Source organism: Melozone crissalis, unplaced genomic scaffold (assembly GCF_028551555.1).
Source record: "Melozone crissalis strain CALT ecotype California unplaced genomic scaffold, PUWL_Pcris_2 ptg000066l_1, whole genome shotgun sequence".
Lineage (NCBI taxonomy): Eukaryota > Metazoa > Chordata > Aves > Passeriformes > Passerellidae > Melozone > Melozone crissalis.
In genome coordinates this window covers 7013637-7036026 of record NW_026535844.1, presented here as the reverse complement: position 1 = coordinate 7036026, position 22390 = coordinate 7013637, and the positions used below count along the sequence as shown (strand labels likewise).

The 22390-nt window shown below is 52.8% G+C and overlaps 1 protein-coding gene across 1 annotated transcript in view; it reads left to right on the top strand.

Annotated features, from left to right (window-relative positions):
- Positions 1-21249, top strand: part of LOC128945489 (zinc finger protein 850-like) — a gene marked incomplete at both ends in the record, with an annotated part of 93420 nt that extends 72171 nt beyond the window's left edge. The window contains one exon of the mRNA XM_054289255.1: positions 20588-21249. Within this exon, the coding sequence (XP_054145230.1) occupies positions 20588-21249 (662 nt within the window). The remainder of the gene's footprint in view (positions 1-20587) is intronic.
- Between the last annotated feature and the right edge of the window lie 1141 nt (positions 21250-22390).

Below are 22390 nucleotides of genomic sequence, written 5' to 3'. Positions count from 1 at the left end.
GAATTTATTACCAACGAAATCATAGCAGCACAAGGAGAAGGGAAAGAAATCTCTCCAACACCTTCCCCCTGCCCAACACGGATCACCCAGAACAGGGGTCACCAGGGCTCTTCCCAACGGGGCTCACTGTGGATCATCCAGCGCGGATCCTCCCATGGGGGATGGAGCTGGAGCAGCGCACGAAGCTCTTCCCACACTCGGGACACTCGCAGGGCCTCTCCCTGGTGTGGAAGTGCTGGTGAGTGACGATCTCTGAATCCCACCTGAAGCTCTTCTGACATTCCAAGCACTCCTAGGGCCATTCCCCAGTGTGGATCTTGTGGTGCTTGCTGAGGTCAGAGGTCCCTCTGAAGCTCTTCTCACATTCCCCACACTCCCAGGGCCTCTCCCCAGTGTGGGTGTTCAGGTGTTCCATCAGGGTGGAGCTGGAGCTGAAACCCTTCCCACATTCCAAGCACTTGTGGGGCTTCTCTCTGCCATGAGGCTTCTCCACCAGCTCTGAGCTCTGGCTGCATCTCCGGCCGCCTTCCTGGCTCAGGGGGGCTCTTTCCTCCCCACAGCTCCCTGGGCTGAGTTTGCAGCCCCTCCTTGTGAGGGATCTCTGGGGCTTTTCCTCCTCCTCCATCTGGCCACAGCTTGGGAATGACAAACCCTGGTTTGGGGGAAACCAAGGTGGGAGCGCCTTGGAGTAGAGGCTCCTCCTGGCCAGGTCCATCTCTGGAACTCAGCAGGAGTCTTGTGCCCATGAAAATCTCCACACATCAAGATTTAGCCTGAAAAAGCTCTCCCAGGGGTTCCCTATTGCTGATCTCTCCACTTTTGGGGTTCCAGAGGTTTCCTTTCCTTGGGATCACAGGGGTCCAATGGTTCCAGGGGTTCTCCATTCTCCGGTGTCCTGATAAGGGATGATCCAGGGGCTTTTGGGGGTCCATGGGGTCCCTTCTACCCTGATGTTCTACTTTGAGATCCCAGGGATCCCAGGGGTCCCTCCTCTCCAGGCTCCCCCCTTTTCCAGTCTGCCGGGGTCCCCCAGCTCTGGGATCGCCCCTCTCTGCTCTCCCCACTCTGGGGGTCCCAGGGGTTCCCCTCCTCTGCTCTCCCAGGGGTCCCCAGGACCAATGTCCTCCCCTGCCCATACTGGGCAATGGCCACGTGGGCCCCCAAAGATCCCACAAGGGGCTCAGCTCTGGGGTCCTGCAAGATCCAAACCTACACACACAGAGAAAAAAACCTCCCAGGGACACCAGATGATATTTGGGGTCAATTCCACAGTCTATGAGCTACAAACACACCCCAATAAAAAACCCTCTCAGGGACCCCCCGATGGATTTGGGACAAGCTCCCCCTCCCCGCTCACCTGCAGGACGAGCTGGGGGTGATGGTCCCGCGGCTGCGGCCACAGGGGGCACTGGAACCTCCTGTTCCTCCTGTTCCTGCTCCTGCTCCTCCTCTTCCTGCTCCTCCTTTTCCTCTCTCCCTCCTCCTCCTCCTCCTTCCTAACCCCACCTCCTCCCCAGTTCCTGCTTTCTGTGTATTTAGAGTGGGGAACCTTGCTCGTTTTTAGAACCAGAACAAAGATCCCAGACGGAACAAGGCTTGCTGCTTTTAGTCAGAAGTATCAGTGACTAAAGGTCACGTTTCCTTTGGTTTGGTGCGTCCTTGTTCCTCCTCTGTGTTCAGGCTGGGCTGTGGGGTGTCCTTGTTTGCTGCATTTTCCGAGTTCCTCTTGCACCCTTTGGGCCATGGGCTGTGCCCTGGGAGGGTTCTTTGTGCTCCTTTGTCACATAGGAGAACTTCCAGGCGGTTTCTGCGTGAGCTGCTGCCGGGACATCACAGGAACAGCGCCACGTCCCCGTGGTGTTCCCCTTGCTGTGGGACACGGAGGCCTCAGTGCCCAGAGTGGCTCTGGGCTCGTTGCTGGAGGATCCTCCTGCCCGAGGCATTCTCAGCAGCCAGCCCAGCCCTGACGGGTGTCCTTCTGGGCTTGCAGGTGTTATGTTTGCCCAATTATCCCATCAAAAAAAAACCCCAAACAATATTTAAGGTAGCAGCAATTTTAATTAAATAGTTTAGCAAATATATAAATAAGGGATAATTTGGTTCAAATAATAGCGCATAAGCAAAAACAACCGCGGGGTACGGAGGGCAGGGTTCAATGACCCTTGCCACTTCACGTACAAGTTTGCCAAGTGAAAGTTGCCCCTTATATGCCATGTGTCAATGCCATCTCCTCCTATTTTTGGTTCGTCACTTTTCTGTCTCCGCCCTCCTCACCACCTTTACCACGCATGCGCCACCACTCGGTTTGGTGGTCGCACAAGTCTTTGGGGGTCGTCACTGATGAAGGCCGTATAGTCTTCTTCATTGTCCTTTAATTCACCTTTGGGTTACACATGCACACCAAGTCAGTATAATGTAAGCCAAAACTAAGATATTACTACATTTTAGCATCAAAGCAATAAATCTCTTATAGCGGGCATTTTCCTGGGACCCAACAAGATGTTCACTTCTCTCAGTTAATTTTTAGTAACTGTTATCTCTTGCTTTTTCCTCCTATCCTTGAACATCTGCCAGGAGAGGGGGGTAGAGCCCCCCCTCTCCCTTTCTTCTTTGGCATTACAACTTTTAACTGTTTTATTATTTCCAAATATTAATTACTGTATCAATATTGATGACTGTTTCAATTTTATCAGCACAAACCATACCTATTTACCACATTGTTCTCTCTCAGTGTGTGCAGGGCCTGGATTTCCTCCATTCCAAGCGGGTGATCCACAGGGATCTGAAGAGCTCCAACATCCTCCTGGGCACGGACGGCTCTGTCAGGCTGGGTGGGTGTTCCTGGCCAGGCACGGCGCTCCCGGGCTGCGGGTGTGGGGCTGCTTCCCAGGGAGGGCCAGAGCCCCACAAGGGCTGCTGGGGGCACTGCCCGGCCCCTGCTGCCAGCTGAGAGCGGCTGCCCCTGCAGAGAGCTCAGCAGAGGAGCAGGGTGCCAGCAGTGCCTTTGCTCTGCCTATGGCCCTGCCAGACGGGCAGCAGTGGGAATCTAAAGCTCCAAGGGAATCAGTAAAAGCCACTGCATGAAAGCTGACGGTTTCTTGAAGGGTCCAGTTCCATCTTTCCTTGGCTACAGCCCTGAGGGCTTTTCCAGCTGACTTCACTACTGCACTCTCAGACTGACAGTGGGGAATCTTGGTGCTTGGTTTCCTCATTCCAGCTGCCTTTGACAGGGTTTGTTTCTGTCCTCAGCTGATTTTGGCCTCTGCGCTCAGCTCAGCCCTGAGCAGGACCAGCGCAGCTCCATGGTGGGCACTGCTCACTGGATGGCCCCAGAAGCTGTGACCAGATCTCCTTATGGCCCCAAGGTGGACATCTGGGCCTTTGGCACTGTGACCATCGAGATGGTGGAAGGAGAACCTCCTTACTTCAGGGAAACGGGGGCCATGGTAAGAGGCAAATTCTGCAGTGGCTGCAGAGGCCTGTGAGCACAGGGGGACCCTGCACTGGGAGCAGCAGCTGGAGGTTTCTGCATATGGGAAGGGAATTCCCAGAGGACTCCAGCCTCACCACAGATTCTGAGTGTCAGTGGCACTGCAGAGATGCTCTTGATGAAAGAATCCTCTGAAATAACACAGGCAGACCACACTGACTAAGGAAAATGGCCTGTAAAGCTGGTGTCCACATTTGGAGAAGCAAAATGTGCTATTTCTGATGGAGGTTCCTACTGACAGAGTCAGCCAATGAAACTGGCTCTCAAGGCGAGATCATTTGGATGTTGCAGTGGCTGTGGCAGCCCCAGGGTTTGGGCTTTTTGGTTGGCATAGCAAAATGAGCTCTGAGCAGCATCTGTGGCAGGGAGGAAAGTGCCCCTGGAGCTGGGGCTGAGGCCCTGGGGTGGATGTGAGCCCGTGTGGGTGTGAAGGGAGCTGGCAGAGCGCTGAGTTTGCTTTCCCTGCAGGCTCGCGCTCTGATCCGGCAGAACGGGACCCCGCAGCTGCAGGAGCCCCGGCGCCTGTCGGCTCTGCTGCGGGACTGCCTCGAGTGCAGCCTGGAGCCGGACGAGGAGCGGCGCTGGGCTGCCCAGGAGCTGCTGCAGCTGAGGGCCAGGGGCTGCAGGGGAAGCAGCAGCGCCAGGGAGGGGTTTTCTTGTGGGGCCCCCTCCAACAGTCTCCAGTCTGGCTGCATTCCACACGCAGAGCGAGCAGAATCCTCGCCTGCTGTGGCTTGGCAGCTCCTTTGGAGCTCATCTGGGCCTGGTGCCCCACAGCGAGCAGGGACATCTTCAAGCAGCTCAGGGGGCCCAGTGCCCTGCCTGACCTGAGCTTGGATGTTTCCAGGGAGGAGGCACCTCCCACATCTCTGGGCACCTTCTGTCAGTGTTTCCCCACTCTCCTGGTTAAAAAATTCTTCCTTAGATCTAATCTGAGCCTGCTTCCCTCTCCTGAGTTTCCAAACCATTTCCCTTTGTCATGTTGCAACAGAGCCTGTGAGGAACTTGACTCTGGAAAGTAACAGTGCATTTCTTTCCTTTTTATCCTTTGGACAGCACCCATTTTTATCATCAGCCAAGCCTCTCTCCAGCCTGACCCCTCTGATCACTGCAGCGAAGCAACTGAGGGAGCAGCGGAGGAGATGAAGCACTTGAGGACAGCTTTCAGTTACAGTAGTCAGGAAAACTAGTTAGTTATGGTCGTTAGCACTGGTAGTTAGTTATGGTAGTTAGCACTGCTAGTTGGTTAGGGTAGTTAGGACTGCATGTGTGTTATGGTTCTTATGACAGCCTGTTTGTTATGGCAGTTTTTTGAATAAAAACTCTCTTAACCCTCAACTGCCTTGCCGTGTCCCTTCCTTCTCCCGCTGTGCCTCAGCTGCCCGGAGCAATGTGAGGGGAGAGCAGGCCCAGCCTGGCCCAGAGCTGAGCCCCAGCAGAGCCCTGGCAGAGCCCAGAGCAGCCTCGGCACCTGCAGAGTCAGCCTGGAAGGAGGCGCTTGGAGCCTTCTCGGCTGTACCCGGCTCTTGGTTACAAACTGGGTGTGCTGGAAAATGCCACCGGCTCTGCACGAGGGCAGAAGGGGCCCGGGGAAGGCCCAAGTGCTCCATGCAAGGGAAAAACCTGCCCTGTGTCTGTTATAAATAACTGGGTAGTGTTGGCTTTTGCTGTTATGTATTGATTTCTGCAAACTATACTTTATCACAATGATTTTGATAGAGTGCAGTTTGTAATCACTTTTAACTGCTTTTGCTGTAGTATAATTTGCCAGCTTTTTGTGGCCAATGCCCTGGCCCCTGTGTAGCTCATATCCTCAGAACATCATTTATGGATGATATTTTATTTTGTGGAGAGTATGAAAAACATACATTATAGTTTTGGCTTTTGAAAAATATTACAGTGGATGCCATGTGTTGTACATTAGAATGTTAACTTTTGCAGAAGTAGCTGTAGTTGTGAAATAATAATCAATGCTTTTATTTTTGTAAATAACTGACAATAACACTTCAGAGATATTTGTGAAATAGCTAATGTTCATTTCAAGTACTTGTGGAAATAGCTAAAACCGTCTGCATGATCAGATAACATTTAAGGAAGGGATGTGATGAGGAGCCCTGCCACTGACCCTTCCAGTGTCAATAACTGTCACCTGCTGAAACCACAGAACAGGGGCCCTTGTGAGGGAGTGACACACAACCCTCAAAACAGCAATCCACGATTCCTGCACGTGCTCTAAAATGGCGAGTTGGGGGTCAAACCAACCTAAAGAATTTCTGAAACATGTAAATGAGTTCCAAGAAATGTTTCAATGTGTATAACCATTATGAATATGTATTTGAACAATACAATGGAAAAACAAGACAAGAAGAGTTGCTGTGGTTAACCAGTGTGCCTCTGGCCATCGCCAAGCACCCAGCGCTGTTACTGATTTGCCACTTATTATTCTTTATTAAACTTTCAAAAATTCTAAAGAGTGAGGCTCCTTTCTCACAAAACCCAATGTGCTCACCCCTTGTTCTTCCCCCAAAGCCAGGATTTGTCAATTCTAACCTTTGTCTGGACGGAGGAGAAGGAGGCTGCAAGGAAAAGAAGATGCACTGGTGTGGAGGCCCATGGGAGTCTCAATCTCCCACCCGTGGAGGACTGGTCCCCAATAAGAAGAATAGATTTCAAGGTTATGGTGAGAAGCTTGCTTCTCCCATAGATCTCTGCAGGCACATGCTGATTTATGTTGCCCCATTGGCCCGTTGGCCTAAATACCCTAGTTCACCCCCTATTACCCATCCCTGGTTAGTCCCTAGAATGTTCTCTCTCTCTGTCCCTCCATTGGCCCTAATTTACTGCATTCCTCTGCCCCTGTTTCCCTATTAGCTGACCCGACCCTTAACCCCTCCTTTGCACCATTTCCCCCATATCCATTGGACCCTGACCCTCAGCTCCACCCTCACTACCCCATATAAAAACCCCCTGTGCCCTCAGCTTGCACCCTGTCTCTGTCCCTGGGCCCTGCTCAGCTCTGTGCCCTGTTCCTGTACCAATAAACCCAGTTTGCTGCAGATCATACCCAGACCCATCCTGCCGACTTTGTCAGCTTTATAAAGCAGCCGTGAGCTTCGGGCTCCGGAGTGCCGGACGCTCCAAGGGCCTCGGCAGCGCCAGGACGCTCCAGGCTGGGACAGCCAGGCAGGGCAGGAGGAATCACTGCCCCTTTCCCCTCTCTGCTGCTCCATCTCCCAGCCCAGCATCGCTGCAGGACAGCCTCACTGCCAACGCCATCCTGCCAGGGATGGACTGGGGGGATCTCCTTCCCCTTCCCTCTGGCATGGAGGCAAATCCCATCTTCTCCTTGACCACCCTCCTTCTTCTCCTTATTCTGTCCTTCATCCATCCATGTTCCTTTCCCATCTCCTTCCTCCCTTGTTCCTTCTTGTTCCTTCCTCTCCTTCTGCCTTTTCCTTTTCCCTTCTCCCTGTCTCTTCCTCTCCTTGTCCTTCCTCCCCCAGGCACTGAGCTGCAGACAGAGACCAGGGAGAACAAATCCCTGCCACAGAACCTCGTGGAAGAGGCCATTTGGAACGGCTCCATGGTACAGGAATCCACCGGGGAGGACAAGGCCCAGAGATCCCCCACGAGGAGTGGCTGCAAACCCAGCCTGGGGAGCTGAGAGGAGGGCCCTTCCCTGTGCTGGGAAGGGCTTGGGGAATGTGAGAAGAGCTTCAGGCAGAGCTCAGCCTATTCCTGGTGCCTCCAAAAACAGCGGTGCCAGATGCAGAGATCCCTGGGGACACAGAGATCACCCAGCAGATCCATGGGGATGCAGAGATCCCCCTGCAGATCCCTGGGGATGCAGAGATCCCCCTGCAGATCCATTTGGATGCAGAGATCCCCCTGCAGCTCCCGGAGCAGCCACGCTGAGCACGGCGATGCCTGAGAGGAGGCTGTGACCCCGTGGCCAGAGGGCCCCGCTGGAGCAGCCTGTCCTGGCAGGACTGACCCCGGGGCACAGTGACCCACGCTGCAGCACTTGGAGGGGGCTGTGCCCCGTGGGATGGACTCAGCTCGGAGAAGTTCCTGGAGAAGTCTCCGGTGGGAGAGAGCCCAGGGTGCAGCAGGGGAACGACTCCTGTCCCTGAGCAGAGGGAGAAGCCCCGGGGCATGAACTGAGCCCGGCCCCATTCCCTGTCTGCGGCACTGCCGGGGCAGAAGGTGCAGCTGGAAGGAGGGAGGCGTGGGGGAAAGCGGCATTTAAGGCTCTTCACTTACTTCTCATCATCCTGCTCTGAGTTTTAGGAGTTTTCTGTCAGAAATCTCTCCCCTCCCCCACTCATCCACAGGGCTTTGGGGCGGTTTTCTCTTTTTGAGGGAAATGAAAGCGATGCACTGATGCTCCTAATTAGGGATAGGAGAAGTGAGGCTCCAGGGCTTCCCGCTGAGCCGGAGCCACCGGAGCCGCAGTGCCGGGAAAGCCGTGGCGGGAGGTGCGGAGAAGTTTGTTTGTGTTTTTGGCTCAATCCCCCTCGGGCCCGGGCCCGTTCCAGGGCTGTTCCTCAGCTCCGGCTCTGCCCTCACGCAGCCCGGGGGACCCTGAGAGCGCGGGGCGGGGCTGTGCCGTGTGCAGATCCCGCCCCTGGCTGCGATTGGGCGATGGTGGCGTCAGTCGTGGTTGTGGCGCGCTGATTGGTGGGAGCGGGGCGGAGCAGGGCCCCGGTGGCGGGCTGAGGGCGGCCGTGGCTGGGCAGCGGCGCCATTGTCGGAGCGTGTGTGCGGTGCCGTGAGCGGCGGCAGCGGCCGGAGCGCGGTGAGGCGGCGGCGGAGCTCGGAGGCGGCCGCAGCGCAGGTGGGAGCCGCGCTGGGTTGTGCGGGGGCTCGGGGCTGGCTGCGGGCCTCGGGGGCGGCAGGGGGCTCGGGCGGGTTCGTTGTGCCGCGTCCGGCCCGTGTTGCCGCTGGCGTGAGGGCGCTGCGGGAGCGGCTGCCCGCGGTCTCCTTGCGGCCGCTGCCTCGGCAGGAGCCGCTGGCGGAGCAGCGCTGGCTCGGCCCGGTTGCTGTGGCTGGGACAGAGGGGGCTGCCCCGTGCCCGGGGCTGTGCGGGGAAATTGCCGTGGCCGGAGGTTTCTGTGCGCAGAGGAGACAGAGGAGTCCTGTAAAAGTGACTTTATTGCTGAGCAGAGGGAGAGGCCGTGGGGCATTTGCCGTGCGCTCTCTGCCATTGTTGTAGTTCGCAGCCCCTTTTTTATTCTCATTTTCCCGGCCTCATCTCCCTCTCCATTTGCCCACTGGCTGAGGTGCTTGGAAGGTTCAGATCTCCCCATCTGCCAACTGCATGTCCTCGTTAATGTGCACCCCCACTTTTGTAGAACAGCCGATATTCACGGCTCTGTTAAGTCTTTGCTCTTCTGGAAGTTCAGGAATTTAGCGGGTCTTTCTGTGAGCAGCAGTCCATGTTAATTAGTAACATTTACTGAAGCTGGTGATTTCGTCCCTTACTTCCTTATCTGCGAGTCCCTGGCCCCTCGCTCAGCTGCTGAATGAGCTGCACTCTCAAGGTGTGGAGCATGGTAAAAAGATGAGAGTTGCTGTAGCACATCAGAGGAGAAACAGCATTCGTTTAACCCATGGTCTGCCAGGGAGCCACAAAACCGTGTCCCATTCCCATCCTTTCCACGTTTGGACCAATACATGAGCTGCTTTTTTGTTTCCGTTGTTGTTTTGGTTTTTCACCACGTTTCCTTTGTCATCTCTTTGCCAACAGCAGTTTGAGACATTTAATTTTCCACAAACCCCTATTTTTCTGCTAACAGATGATCTGATCCCATCCCATGGTTAAGTGTTGTGTTCCTCATTTCTGTGGATTGCCCAGCAGGAAGGTCAGGAGCTGGAGCTGTCTGGTTGGTTATTATTCCGAGCAGAGCTTGTAAACTAATGATGCCATTGAAATGAGAAATGGGTTCTGTGGCTCCTGATATGAATTGGTTCGGGTTCCCAGGGGCTGGTCCATGGTGTTGTAGGATTTGTTCTGCTGGCCGTTCATCTTTTCCCTGTTTTTGGCCGCTCTCTCCAGCCAGGGCTGCGTCAATTGACTGCCTTTCTCTAATTAAATCATCAAATACTTGGATTCCCAACAGATTTCCCTGAATTTTTGGTAGCAAAAAATCCCCAGTGCTCTAATCCACCCTATATAACACAGACAGTGGCAGCACATGTTGGGAATGGGCAGAGGGCTGATTCCCCCCATTTATTTATAGTGAAGTTTTCCCAACATTCTCCATTTGCTGTTTCCCTTTTCAGCTTCACCCGTTTGTGTTGCAGGGTCAGATATCCTCTCCCTGGGCTCTGCGTTGAGCTGTGCAAATTCCATCAGTGCCAGCAGGCAGAGCTTGGGGTGAGGGGCAGAGGGAATCAGCCCAATTCCTGCCCCAGGCAAGAGACCCAGGTGCATTGTCCACACTTTGCCCAGCAGTGTTCATTTGCATTTCTAAAGCTGCTCTGCAGGCTGCCTGGAATGAAGCTTCTCTTCCTGCTGCTGGGCAATGTTGATGTTTTGTTGCTGGTCGTTATCTCTGTGGGTGTCTTTTGTGCTGTTCCCAGTCTCTTCAGGTGCTAAACTCATCTTCATTGAGCGCTGTAACACCCCTTAAAAAAACCCTTTAAAATTCATTTCCCCAAGGCAAAGAAAACCAAGCCTGAGTAGAGAAATAAGGTTTAAAAGAACCAAACTGGGTGCATTTTGCAGCAGTGCAGTGGCAGGCAGCCCAGAGTGTGGGTGTCAGTGAGGCCCAGAGTGGAATTGTGCCGTGGTGTTCCCCAGCAGCTGTGGCAGTGCAGGCCCAGCCAGCGCTGAAGCTGCAGCAGTGGCAGCAAGGCTTGGCCCCAGGTGCTGGAGATGGCAGAGGAGGGTGGCCAGGATTGCAGAGGATTCCAGGCGAGGATCTGTGGGCAGGCGCAGGGGCTTGGCCCGCTGTGGAGCCCTGGCTGCTGCTGCGTTGCCTTCAGGGCAGGCTCAGGGGCGGCCTCCCATCCTCCTGCTGCGGGCGGGAAGTGCAAATCTGCGGGGCTTCAGAGCCCTTGAGGCCAGGCTGAGGGGTCCCCCCGTGTTGAGCTGTGCTGGCGGCTGTTTCTGGCCTCAGGGACACTTGGCATGGGCCCCTTGGCCACCAGTGGTGCTGCTTGGCACTCCTTAGGCAGGAGCCGATGTCCTGGCTGGGTGTTGGCAGCAGCAAAGTGCCAGGGCAGGCTCTGTGCCAGCCCAGCTTCCTGTGGGAGAATGTGCCTTGATATCTGCTCCAGTGGTTGCTGAAGCAGTGAGAATTGCTTTTGCCCCCCTGTTAGGTGCCGTGGTGTCAGCCGAAGATGTTGAAGCCTTCCTGCTCAGGGCATTTCAGTGACAGGCTCTTACAAGCACCCACAGCTGGGCGGGTTGAGCTGAGCATGGGGCGGTGACCTGCGCTGTGTCTGATTCCCCTTCCTTCCCTCCCCTGGAACAGGGTGTTGCTGTTAGACACCGCTTGTCCTGGTTGCTTCAGAGTGCTTTGGAGAGGCTCCATATCTAATTTTCCCTATTTCCCTGGGCCTGCCTGCACTTCTGGATTCACTTGAGCATAGCCCTCGCCAGACATTTGACACAAAGGTACAACAGTACTGGCCTCTGTATCACCTTTTATAATATTAATTTGCATTCCAAGTTTAGCGATCAAATCCCTTCCCAGTAAATCATGATAACAATTCGGACCAAGTCAAAATTCATGCATTTCAAATCCCTCTCCCAGATGTACCAATAGTGGTTGAATAAAACCACGCATCTTTCCCACTTAACTCCTCACTAATAAAACATATTTTTAGCGTTTTCCCCCCCATATGTCGAACATTCATAGTGCATTGAGAAGCCCCTGTGTCCATCAGGGAATGCCTCCTCTCAATGCAAACCCACCCTGAATGTTCTCAAGGGCTGCAGTGTGGAGGGTCCCTGGTGTGATGGGAGCTGTGACAGCCCTGCCAATCCATGTCCATCAAGGGGTGGACTTGCTGGTCCTGAGGGTGCTGCTGTCTGTGCTTGCAGTGTCCTTGTGCCCTGCAGCTGGAGCCCTGGTTCCTTGCCAGGGGCTGTTTGGGTGGGCTCTCCCCTGCCGAGGAGGGCAATGCCTCTGCCAGGTGCTTGTGGCCGAGCCGTGCCCTGGGTGCTGGGGCCCCCTTGGGCCCTGGGGTTGATCCCTCAGGGGCTGTAGGAACTGTGCCCTGGCCTTTGCCTTCAGCTTGGCCTTTTGCTGCTCCCTTCTTGCACTCACCTGCTGTGCCTTTGTGCCCAAGTGCTGCAGGGCCTTCTTGTGCCCCTCCTGCAGCCCCCTCAGTGCCTGTGGGTGCTTGTCTTGCTTTACAAGATGGGTGTCTGCCCGGGAAGGCAGAAAAAGCCTCTCTTGGAGTGGAGAATGCAAACCGCCTCCATCTTAATTTTTAGACTAGTGAAATCAAAGGGTTCTCAGGCAAAGATATGGGAATAGGAATACCAGTTCTTTACTAGTGTGTATAATAAAGCAAACAAACACCAACAGCTGCGGCACTGACAGCAAACAGAGCCCGGACCCAGTCCCGGCCTTTGGGCTGCGGCGCTTTGCCCTTGGGTGCAGTTCCGGGCACGGCCGGCAGGGGCGCTGGTGGCTCCCTTGGGGCGGGGCAGCGCATCCCTCCCATGGGAACCTCTCTGAACGGAAATAGAGCAATCCCTTCATCTCACTCTTTCACTTTTTTACCTTCTCTAGCCTTTCTCCCGTGTTTTGGGAAAGAATTTGGAGAGGGCTGCCTTTTAACTGAGCTCCTAGTGTTTCGATGAGCTGCTTCCTGTAGAGAGAGAGAGTTTCCCTGAACAGCCGGAGCTGTGGTTACCAAGGGGACGTAACTCAGAGCCGGACGGGGTCAGGGGAGGATATCCCGCCGAGGCTCGGTGGGAGTGTGGGCAGGGTCTGCTGCCGGAATCGGCAGAGGGGGATCTTCCCGTGGAGCCCGAGGCGGAGCGTGGGCAGCCCCCACATGGCTGATGGCGGCTGATCCGGCAGCTGCCGGCAGAGCAAAGGCAGGTGGGAGAGCCCGGCAGCAGCGGCGGTGCCCATCGCAGGTGGCACGGGCAGGGCAGCCGAGGATGGTATGGCTGGGACCCCCCCTGGGTGCGGTGGGCGCGGTGACCTCGGAGAGGGCGGCAGGACAGAGCAACCCCCATCTTCCCCAGCACGGCCGGCAGAGCGGCCGCGGGCCAGGCAGTGGGAGCAGGGCACACAAATTGAGCGACAGCGCCGGGGCAGGTGGAGCTGCCCTGGGCAGTGAGGCCGCACCTGGGATGGAAACCGGGGCAGGCGGAGCTGAGACGAGCAGCGAGCCGGGACCCGGGACAGGCGCCTGGGCCGCGAACGGAGGGGGCAAGACCTGCAGAGGATCCCACTCTCTTTCTGATTTTTCCTCTTGTTCCCCTCCCTCTCACTTCCCCTTTTTCTTGTCTTGTGTTTTCTTGAGTGTTTCTGATACTTCAAAGATTTTTATTCTGAAATCTCCTGTCTAACATATGGCATATTCTCTTCTAGATTAAATGAGTTTTTTAACAAATAAATCCAGACCCTAGCAAATCTAAACTTCTGCTTGGATACTTTGAAATAGTCAATGAGCTAACTCATGACCTCCCAGAGTTTTTTTTCTCATCATGTTTTTATTTATCCTTTGGCAAATTAAGCATCTTTTAGTTACTTGCTTTGCAACTCCAAAAATCAGAATGCACCCAAAGTTCCATAAAACATGATCACACAAAGCTTGAGTGCCCCAGTGGGTTTTCTGATGCATGTCTTCTAATATTTTCTTAGAAGCACATTTTATTAAGTAATTGTCTTCCATCAAGAATTTCCATTTCCCTGATTTATCTTGTTCACTTCCTATCTTGTTTCATCCTTTTTCTCGGCTTCCCTAAACTTTGGAATTTCTAGTTTTTCCTCATTTGGAGTTAATATTAACATAACTATTTCAGCTCCATTTTCTGCTGCATCCTTAGCTTTGTGATCTGCCAAATTATTTCCTCCTCTTTCTGGGGTCTTTCCCTTTTGGAGTTCCATTATATGTACTATAGCTATCTCTTTTAGGTAATTGTAATGCCTTTAAAACCTCTAAAATAAGTTCCTCATGTACTAGTCCTTTTCGTCTTGAATTAAGTAATCTTTTTCCTTTCCAAATATTTTAAAGGTATGTACTACTCTAAAGGCATACCTTGAATCAGTATATATAGTTCATTTATTTTGTGTTAAATATTCTAGTGCTCTTTTTAAAGTATATCATTCACAAGTTTGATCTTACTAGTTTAAGGTGAATTTCCCTTTTTCCATAGTTTGCATGTTTTTCCCTTTGACTACTGCATACCCTGTATTTTCTCCTTTTGCAAGGAGTTGTATCTCTGTTAGCTGACATAACTCCCAAAGGACTATTTCTTTCTTTTTTTTTTTCCTGTATCCAACTTACTGCTTTTCTGTCTCATTTTTCAAGATCTTATCTATTAATCTTACGCCTCTGTTTTTCACATTCACTAACAACCTAAATACCACTTTTCTTTCAACTACACACAGAAAAATAATAAACTTTTTTCTCACACTGCTTTCAGTACAATACACCTCCCTCCAAGGAGATATAGTGAAGCTTAAAATACACAATCTACATTACCTGTATTTTCATTCATCTACATTCACTCACTTTTATTTCCCATTCTGTCCCACACATTCTTTCCCACCCCCAGGACACAGGGTGGATCCCTGTTGACAGAGAATCGCGGGTCCCTGTGGCCCCCCTCACCTTGGGGTGGCCTCTGGGTCTCAGTATCTCCGGGCCTCCTGGGAGGGCCCTGACTCTGCTGCCTCGGGTGCCGTTCACCTGTGAGGCTGATTTGTGTGTCACTCACACTCTTTAGCCACGGCCCCCTCACACGCCCTGGGGACAATGGCCCCTTTGCAGGTCACCTGTACCTTATGCCACAGCCCCCACACGCCCAGGAGAACAATGGCTTATTTGTGGGTCACACACTCCTCTTTCCACAGCCCCCCTTCCCACCCGCCCGGGAAGCTGAGGCTGATTTTGTGCGTGACTCACTCTCACACACAACAAGACAACAATAAGGTACCTTCTGTTATAAATGATCAAATCGAGAGCCAAACTTGTAGGAAAATTTAGCAAAGATTTATTAATTTTCCTGGAAGACACAAGTTCGGTCATCTACACTACCACAGGCAAGGGTCAGCGTCGAGCCCGGGTTCGGTGCTGGGTGAACACGGATCTGAGCTCCGAATGTCAGAGTCTCCCCCTGTTCACAAATGCTGCCTGACGCAGCGAGTTCTTTTACAGTTTATTCTGCTCGAGGCAGAGATGACCAAATGTTCTTTGTGTCTCTTCCCATGCATAACCGTGTCTTTACCTGTGCAGAGGTGGACAAAGGCACAGTCCAGGTGTCTGATGTTGTCAGTAGACTCTGGGGAAGTCAGCATTCACATGCATCAGGGTGGGTCTGTGGATCATCTTGGTAGCTGTATAATCGTCGAGGCGTTAATCACTCTTGGCTGGACCTGGTGACCCGGGGAAGCCAGCGATTATCGCCCTGGATGCTTCTATTCTTTCATTAAAAACCCCGATGTTTATCTCAACCAAGTCCAGGAACTAGATATGAATATGAATAAGACACTGCTCCCTGCCAGGATGGTCAAGAGACTTAGTGTGGAGTTTGCAATATTTTATACATTAATAGCTTTAATTATCTCTACCATACACTTTCACGTCACCTATTACAAGTTTAGGTGTTTCTGGCCAGTCCTGGTGCTCTTGGATATCCCTCAACCCAGCTGTGCTGTCCAACCCCAGATGCTCTTGAGCATATCCTCAATCCGGTAGAATTGTGCTCAACCGTGGATGCTCTTGTGATGTTAATTCCTCAATCCAGCAGGTTTTAATTCTGGATGCTCTTGGGCTCTCTTATCCCTCAAAGCAGCAGAATATTTAGGGTTCCCTTTTGTCCCGTTTTCTAGTGGATTGGGCTCGGAAACTCCTCTGCTCCCTCCCTCCGAGGGGTCCAGCCCCTCTCTGGGACCCAGTCCCAGTTACCCCGGGGGATTCTCTCACTCCTGTTAACATTCACTTCGTCTCTCTCCTGGCCACTTACCGCGGAAAGTCGGAAACGCAGCGTGGGAGACTCCAGCACTCACTTGGCAGGTCTGGGACAACCAGCCCTCCTCTCATTCACACACATTCATCTCCCTGTACCTGCCCCCCTGAGAAATACTTACCAATCCCTTTTCCTTCCCGGGTTCTTAATGCCCATTACTACTCTTCGGGGGCCAATTACCACGGTTGTAGGGAGCCTTTTTCCCTTCTCTTTGTTTTATTGTCTCCTTTTGTCCACCATTACCTGCGTCTGTCGGTCACCCCAGGGGAAACAGAGCGAGGCTGCCAACGGGGCAGGGCGTGCCTTCCCCACTCTGACTCTCCTAAAGCACCGGCAGCGAGGTGTTAGTAACCATCCTCTGCTACTAAAATCGTGAAAAACGCCAATCTCTTGCTTTTAAAATTTTAAAACCATAATAGTAATAAAATGGGTATGAAAAATAGTAATACAATTAGAGTAATCACAGTTTGGAGAAATCGAATTAGGACAATATGAGACAATAAATACCAAGAGTAACGGATGTCCGGGTACCTTTTTCTAGGCAGCACAAGCCTGAAAAAGGACACCTGTTAACACAGGATTAACCATTAAAAACAACAGCCTGTTGCATATTCATACACTTCATACATGATGCATAAATTCCATTCAAACACAGGATTCTGTCTGGTCAGTGCCACCTTCTTCCTCTGAATCCTAACAGTGCCTTCAAGGCAGGAAGAAGTTCATTTCTTGTGATAAGAGAGCAATAAATTCTTTTTCTCGGAAAGATTTAGGTATCGTGTGGCTGCTATCTCGCTGCAAGTCCTTTCTTTAAAAAAAGCCTCTTACCAAGCATAGTTTGTATTTTAACATTTTTTAATAACCTAAAACCATATTCAACTCAGTAATAAAGAGAATTAATACAGCAGTACTTTCTAACACAAGACATATAATATTCATTTTAATATTTGGAATAACCCAATCACAAAATATGCATTTTTTACAAGTATAATCCCACTTACTTCCAGTCTCTCCCAGTTTGGTCCCAGCTGCCGCCAGCATGGTTCCAGTCGCTTCCTCAATCAACTCAGTGAGTCCCAGTATGATGCCATTTGCTCCCAGTTGTTCCCAGTCAGGCCCAGTATGGGGGATGATGTGCAGGGTGTGCTCACTGTGACACTCAGTTCCTCCCAGTATTAGTCCAGTCCCTCCCAGTATGATCCAAATATGAGCCCAGTGTGCTCCCAGTCTCTGCCAGAATAAACCAGTTTTGCTCCACATGGTTCCAGTTCCTCTCTTTCACCCTCACTTTCCTTCCAGTCACTCCCAGTATATCCCAGGGTACCCCAGTTCCCTCCACCATCTTTCCAGTTCCTTCCAGTATGATCCCATTTGCTCCCAAGCACTCCCAGTCAGCCTCAGAGTTGTGGCACTCACTGCCAGTATGATCCCAGTCACCACCAGTATGATCCCAGTTCATCCCAGTACAAGCCCAGCAGTTTCCAATCGCCGCCAGCATGCACCCAGTCACTCCCTGTTCTTCCCAGTTGCTCCCACCATGATCCCAGTTACTCACAGCTGCTCCCAGTCATCCTCAGCATATTCCCAGTCACTCCCAGTATATCCCATTTGCCCCTAACATGGTCTCAGTTGCCTCCTGCAGGCTCCTGCTCACTCCCAGTATGATCCCAGTGTCCATCATTGCGATCACAGTCTGCCCTGGCATGGCAACATGATCCCAGTATGATGTCAGTACAAGCCCAGTACAGTCCCAGTCACTCCCAGTATGATCCCAGTATGATATCTGTACAAACCCAGTGCACTCCCAGTCACTCCCAGTACGATCCCAGTCCAGCCCAGTCCCTGGCAGTGCTGCCACTGCTGGGGTCCCCCAGCCCTGTGTGCGTTCCCCCCTGGCGGATGTGCCGAGAGGAGCCCCAAGGGCTGGCAGTGGCCAGGCAGGGTCCCCAGCAAGGCCCAGTTTGGATGTGCAGCCCCCAGTTTGCCCAGTTTGCCTCTCCTTTGGCCTGGGCCGGGTTCCCCCCGCCCGCAGCGGCTGGAGCAGCCGAGAGCCCCGCGCTGCCCATCCCGACCTGTCCCGGCTCCATCCCCGCTCCTGCCGCGGGCTGCGAGGGCTGCGGGAACGGGGCACCGAGGGTGTGGCTGCTGGGGGAGGAGGAGGAGGGAGGGAAGGGCAGGGATGAAGGGTGTTATAAATTGGAGTGGACAATCTGCCGAGTGAGTATAATCAGATTAACAATTTTTATTGATTTTATTGATTACAGCAAGCAAGGCAAAAAGCAAATCAGCGCTGGGCGACAGGGGAGTCTCCGCTCCGCCAGCTGCCGCCCGCTTCTGGTATTTCGTGGGGTTTATATACAGTCCTGCTTCCGGGTTGGTGTGTCTTTCAGGGTAGTACTCTGTGCATTCTCCTCCTGTTGCTAGGTGGTCGTAGTCTGCCTCCCGGTCGTCCGAGGATGAAGGCTGGTAGTCTTTCACTTCTTGCCCCATGGTCAACCTTTCCTTAGTTGGTATGGTTGCTCTGGTTCCTGGAACTTTAAGCTTACTGAGCAGATAAGCAAATATTGTGCTATCAATCATAGCAGGCCCGCTACCCATGTCAACAGCCTCGCCCCTTACTCCTCGGCTAACAATAGGCACATAGCTACGTATAGTTACACATTGCTTATTTAGCCTTTCAACATATTAGCTTCTAACATTTTGCAGTTTAAGCCTTATGACATTTATTTTGCAGTATATTAGCCCGTTATATTCATCTTGCAACATACTAGCTTGTTACATCTTTCTTTGTGGTTTTTCTATTATTGGCTTTTCCCCTTTTCGTAGTCTTTAGAAACTTGCTGAACAAACTAAGACATTAACTCATTACAAAGGGGGAGGAGGAGGTGGGGTTAGGGAGGAGGAGCAGGGGGAGGGATGGAAGAGAAGGGATGAAGGCAGAGAGCAGCAATGGAAGGAGGAGAAGGAGGTGGGGTTAGGGAGGAGGAGGAGATGGGATGGAAGGGGAGGGATGGAAGAGGAGAAGGAGGTGGGGATAAGACAGAGGGGGAGAAGGATGGGGGATGGAAGGGGAGGAGTGGGGAGGAAGGGACAAAGGCAGATCGAGGCTGAGCTGAGGGAACCACGCTGTCGATCCCTGCCTGAATTCGCAGCCCCCACCTGTGGGATCATCGCCCCCCCATCGCGCCGGTGAGCGGGGATGGGGAGCTCGGCCTGGATATCCCTGGGGATCCCTGGGTTGGGGTTTTTGGGGGATGTTTGGAGACTGAAGAAGTCCAAGGCTGAGCAGAAAAGGCCCCTTGGGGAGACATCGGGGGGTGGCGGTGGCGGTTGCCGGCAGAGGCAGCCTGGAGGAGCAGAGCCCTGTGTCCCCCAGGAGCCCAAATTGGGGAGCCCAGAGAGGGGGGAGTGGCGCCATTGGCGGGAGCCTCAAGAGCCTGGAGAGGGGCAGGGGGGACTCCTTGGAGCCGCTGCAGCCCAGAGCAGAGAATGAGGGGAGAAGGGAGCCCGGGAGCCCAAACAGCCCCGGCATCCCGAAATGGGGAGAGCGAAGCAGGGGGAGCTTTTGGCATTGCTGGGACTGCCGGCAGCCTGGGCAGGGCGGGCACCGAGGAGAAGGGGGACCCCCAATCCAAGCGTGACCCCCAGCAGCTGGGACAGGGGGGAACTCCCTGAACACCAGAGGGGAGGGACCACGGACGGGGAACTCCTGGGAGGCTTTTTCCGGGCTGAAACTTGGTGTTTGGGAGGTTTTTCTGGAGCCGAGGTGGCCGGTGACTTGTAGAGATGGACTTGGGGAAAAGGGACTTTCAAACTCAGTGTGTGTTGGGGAAGGTGAAACAGGAAAGCCTTATAAATATGATTGTCTTGAAAAAGATTTTGAGAATATAGAAAGTATAAGGAAGACTGAAATGAAAGCAAGCTCTGAGATACCTCAGTTAGTGAACAACTGGAAAACAATGGTGTGGCCCAACTGAAGGTAACCCCCTTTTGATGAAACAATTCCCTCTGCTTGCAGACAGATCCAAGGGTCAGAGCAGACCCCACTAGCTCAATAGAAGGGGTCCAAAGAGGAGTTTTTAGGGTGCAAAATGTAACAGAGTATGATGATGTATTGATTCTTACACACTGTATGTAAATTCTGTAGGATTTGTATCTTGTACTAGATTGGTTAGTGAGACATAGAATATTCAACACAGAAGAAAATTTATTGTGTTATAATGGGAACGTTGCTCTCTTATGCTCTTGCCTGTCTTACTCTTTTACCTTCTTACCCTCTCTACCCCTCTCTTCTCTCGGGCCTGCTCCGAGCTGTGCCTGGCAGCTCCCAGCAGGGCCCTGCACCCAGGCCCTTTGCAATAAACCGCAAGTTCCATGACCTGGCTGCAGAGATCTCTCGTCTCCATCTGTCCCGACCGTCCTACCCCCCAATGCTCCTACAAATGTGCTCATCCCTTGTTTTCCCCAAACCAGGATTTCCCATTGCCAAGGCCTGGGAGGCTGCGAGGAAGAGGAAGATGCCCCGGGACACTGAGACAGGTGAGGAGGAAGTCAGTGCCCCTTTCCCCTCTGTGCTGCTCCATCTCCCAGCCCAGCACGGCCCCGGCTGCAGCTCAGGCCTGGGGGATCTCCTTGCCCTTGCCTGTGGCACGGAGGCAAATCCCATCCTGTCCTTGTCCTTCCTCCCCCAGAGCAGGAGCTGAGCTTGGAGAGCAGGGAGGACAAATGCCCGCGGCAGAACCTGGTGGAAGAGGCCGTTTTGAGCGGCTCCATGGCGCAGGAAGCCAACGGGGAGGAAAAGCCCCGGAGATGCCGCACAAGGAGGGGCTGCAAACGCAGCCGGCGGGGATCTGAGGGGGAGGGAGCCAGCCTGGGCCGGGAAGGCGGCCGGAGAGGGAGCCAGAGCTCGGAGCTGGTGCTCCATGAGCAGCTCCATGATGGGGAGAAGCCCCACACGTGCGTGGAGTGTGGGAAGAGCTTCAGGCGGAACTGTGACCTGATTGTGCACCAGAGGATCCACACTGGGGAGAAGCCCTACGAGTGTGGGGAGTGTGGGAAGAGCTTCAGCCAGAGCTCCCACCTGATGAAGCACCAGAGGATCCACACTGGAGAAAGGCCGTACAAGTGTTCTAAGTGTGGGATGTGCTTCAGAGAGAGCTCCAGCCTGATCAGCCACCAGAGGACCCACACTGGGGAGAGGCCCTACGAGTGTTCCAAGTGTGGGAAGAGGTTTCAGACCAGCTTCGTTCTCCTCCAGCACTATCGGATTCACAGAGAGGAGAGGCCCTTCCAATGCCCCGACTGCGGGAAGGGATTCAAGGATAACTCCGCCCTCATCACCCACCGGCGCATCCACACTGGGGAGAGGCCCTACGAGTGTGATAAATGCAGGAAGAGGTTTCCGACCAGCTCCAGACTCATCCGGCACTATCGGATTCACACAGAGGAGAGGCCCTTCCGGTGCCCCGACTGTGGGAAGGGATTCAAGTACAACTCCACCCTCGTCACCCACCGGCGCATCCACACTGGGGAGAGGCCCTACGAGTGTCCCCAGTGTGGGAAGAGCTTCTCCAGCAGCTCTCACTTGACCCAACACCAACGGAGGCACCACTAAGGGAAGCCCTGCGAGTGCCCCGAGTGCGGGTAGAGCTTCGTGCGCTGCTCCAGCTCCATCCCCCACTGGAGGAAGCACTTTGGGCACAGCCCTGGTCACTCACATTCCCTGTGATCCATGTTGGGAACACACCTGGCTGCTTCTCCTTTTGGTTTGGCCTTAATTTTCCTCTGCTTCACCTTCATCCTTTAAAAACACCCAAAATTGGATTCAATGAAGGACATTCATCGGATATATCTGAGTTCCATAATTTCTCAGTAGTTTTAGAGGGTATTTAGGGTTTGGGGACGCATTCTGTGTCGAGTCCTGCTGTTGTTGCCTAGAGGAAGGAATTTGATCTCAGCCTCCTTATGTTGCTAAGAACTCCTCCCCTGACCCCAACCCCAACTCCACCCTCTGGATATCCTATAAAAACTCCACGGCTCTGCCTTTGCCCTGTCTTTGGGAGGTAAGGAATGGATTCCCAAAGGATCCGCCCTTTTCCCACTGGATTCCAAGCGGATGAACCTGTTTCACTGGATTCCCAGAGGATTCTGACTCTGTCAGTGTTTTTTTTTTTCATTTGTACTACTGCAGTTCTATTTTCTATTTTTCCTAATAAAAAGCTGTTATTTCTACTCCCATATCTTTGCCTGCGAGCTCCTTAATTTCAAAAGTATTAATATTTTTATAGTTTGTAATTATAATAATAATAATAGTAATAATAATAATAGTAGTAGTAGTAGTAGTAGTAGTAGTCGTCGTAGTAAAAGGGAGGGAGTGTACATTTTCTATTTCAGTGGAGGCTCCTGAAATGGGGAGACACCCCCAAGGATGGGCCATGTAAAATAGTTCCTGAAATATGTAAACTGGTTTATGGATATGCAACAGGCTGATGTAATTAAAATCAGATTAATTAGGGGTGTCCCCGAAAATAACTAGGGCAGTCTTGGTGGCCAGAACAACTTTTGCTAAGTTGTCCTTGTCTCGCATGATATCAGCCTGTTGCATATTCCTCAACTTTTTGCATATCCCTAAAGTACTTTACATATTCCAGGAACAAAATTGGCTTCATCCTGTTCGGGGGTCCCACCTCCTTCCCAGCTCAGTTTTGGCATCCCATTCCCTGCTATCTCAATTT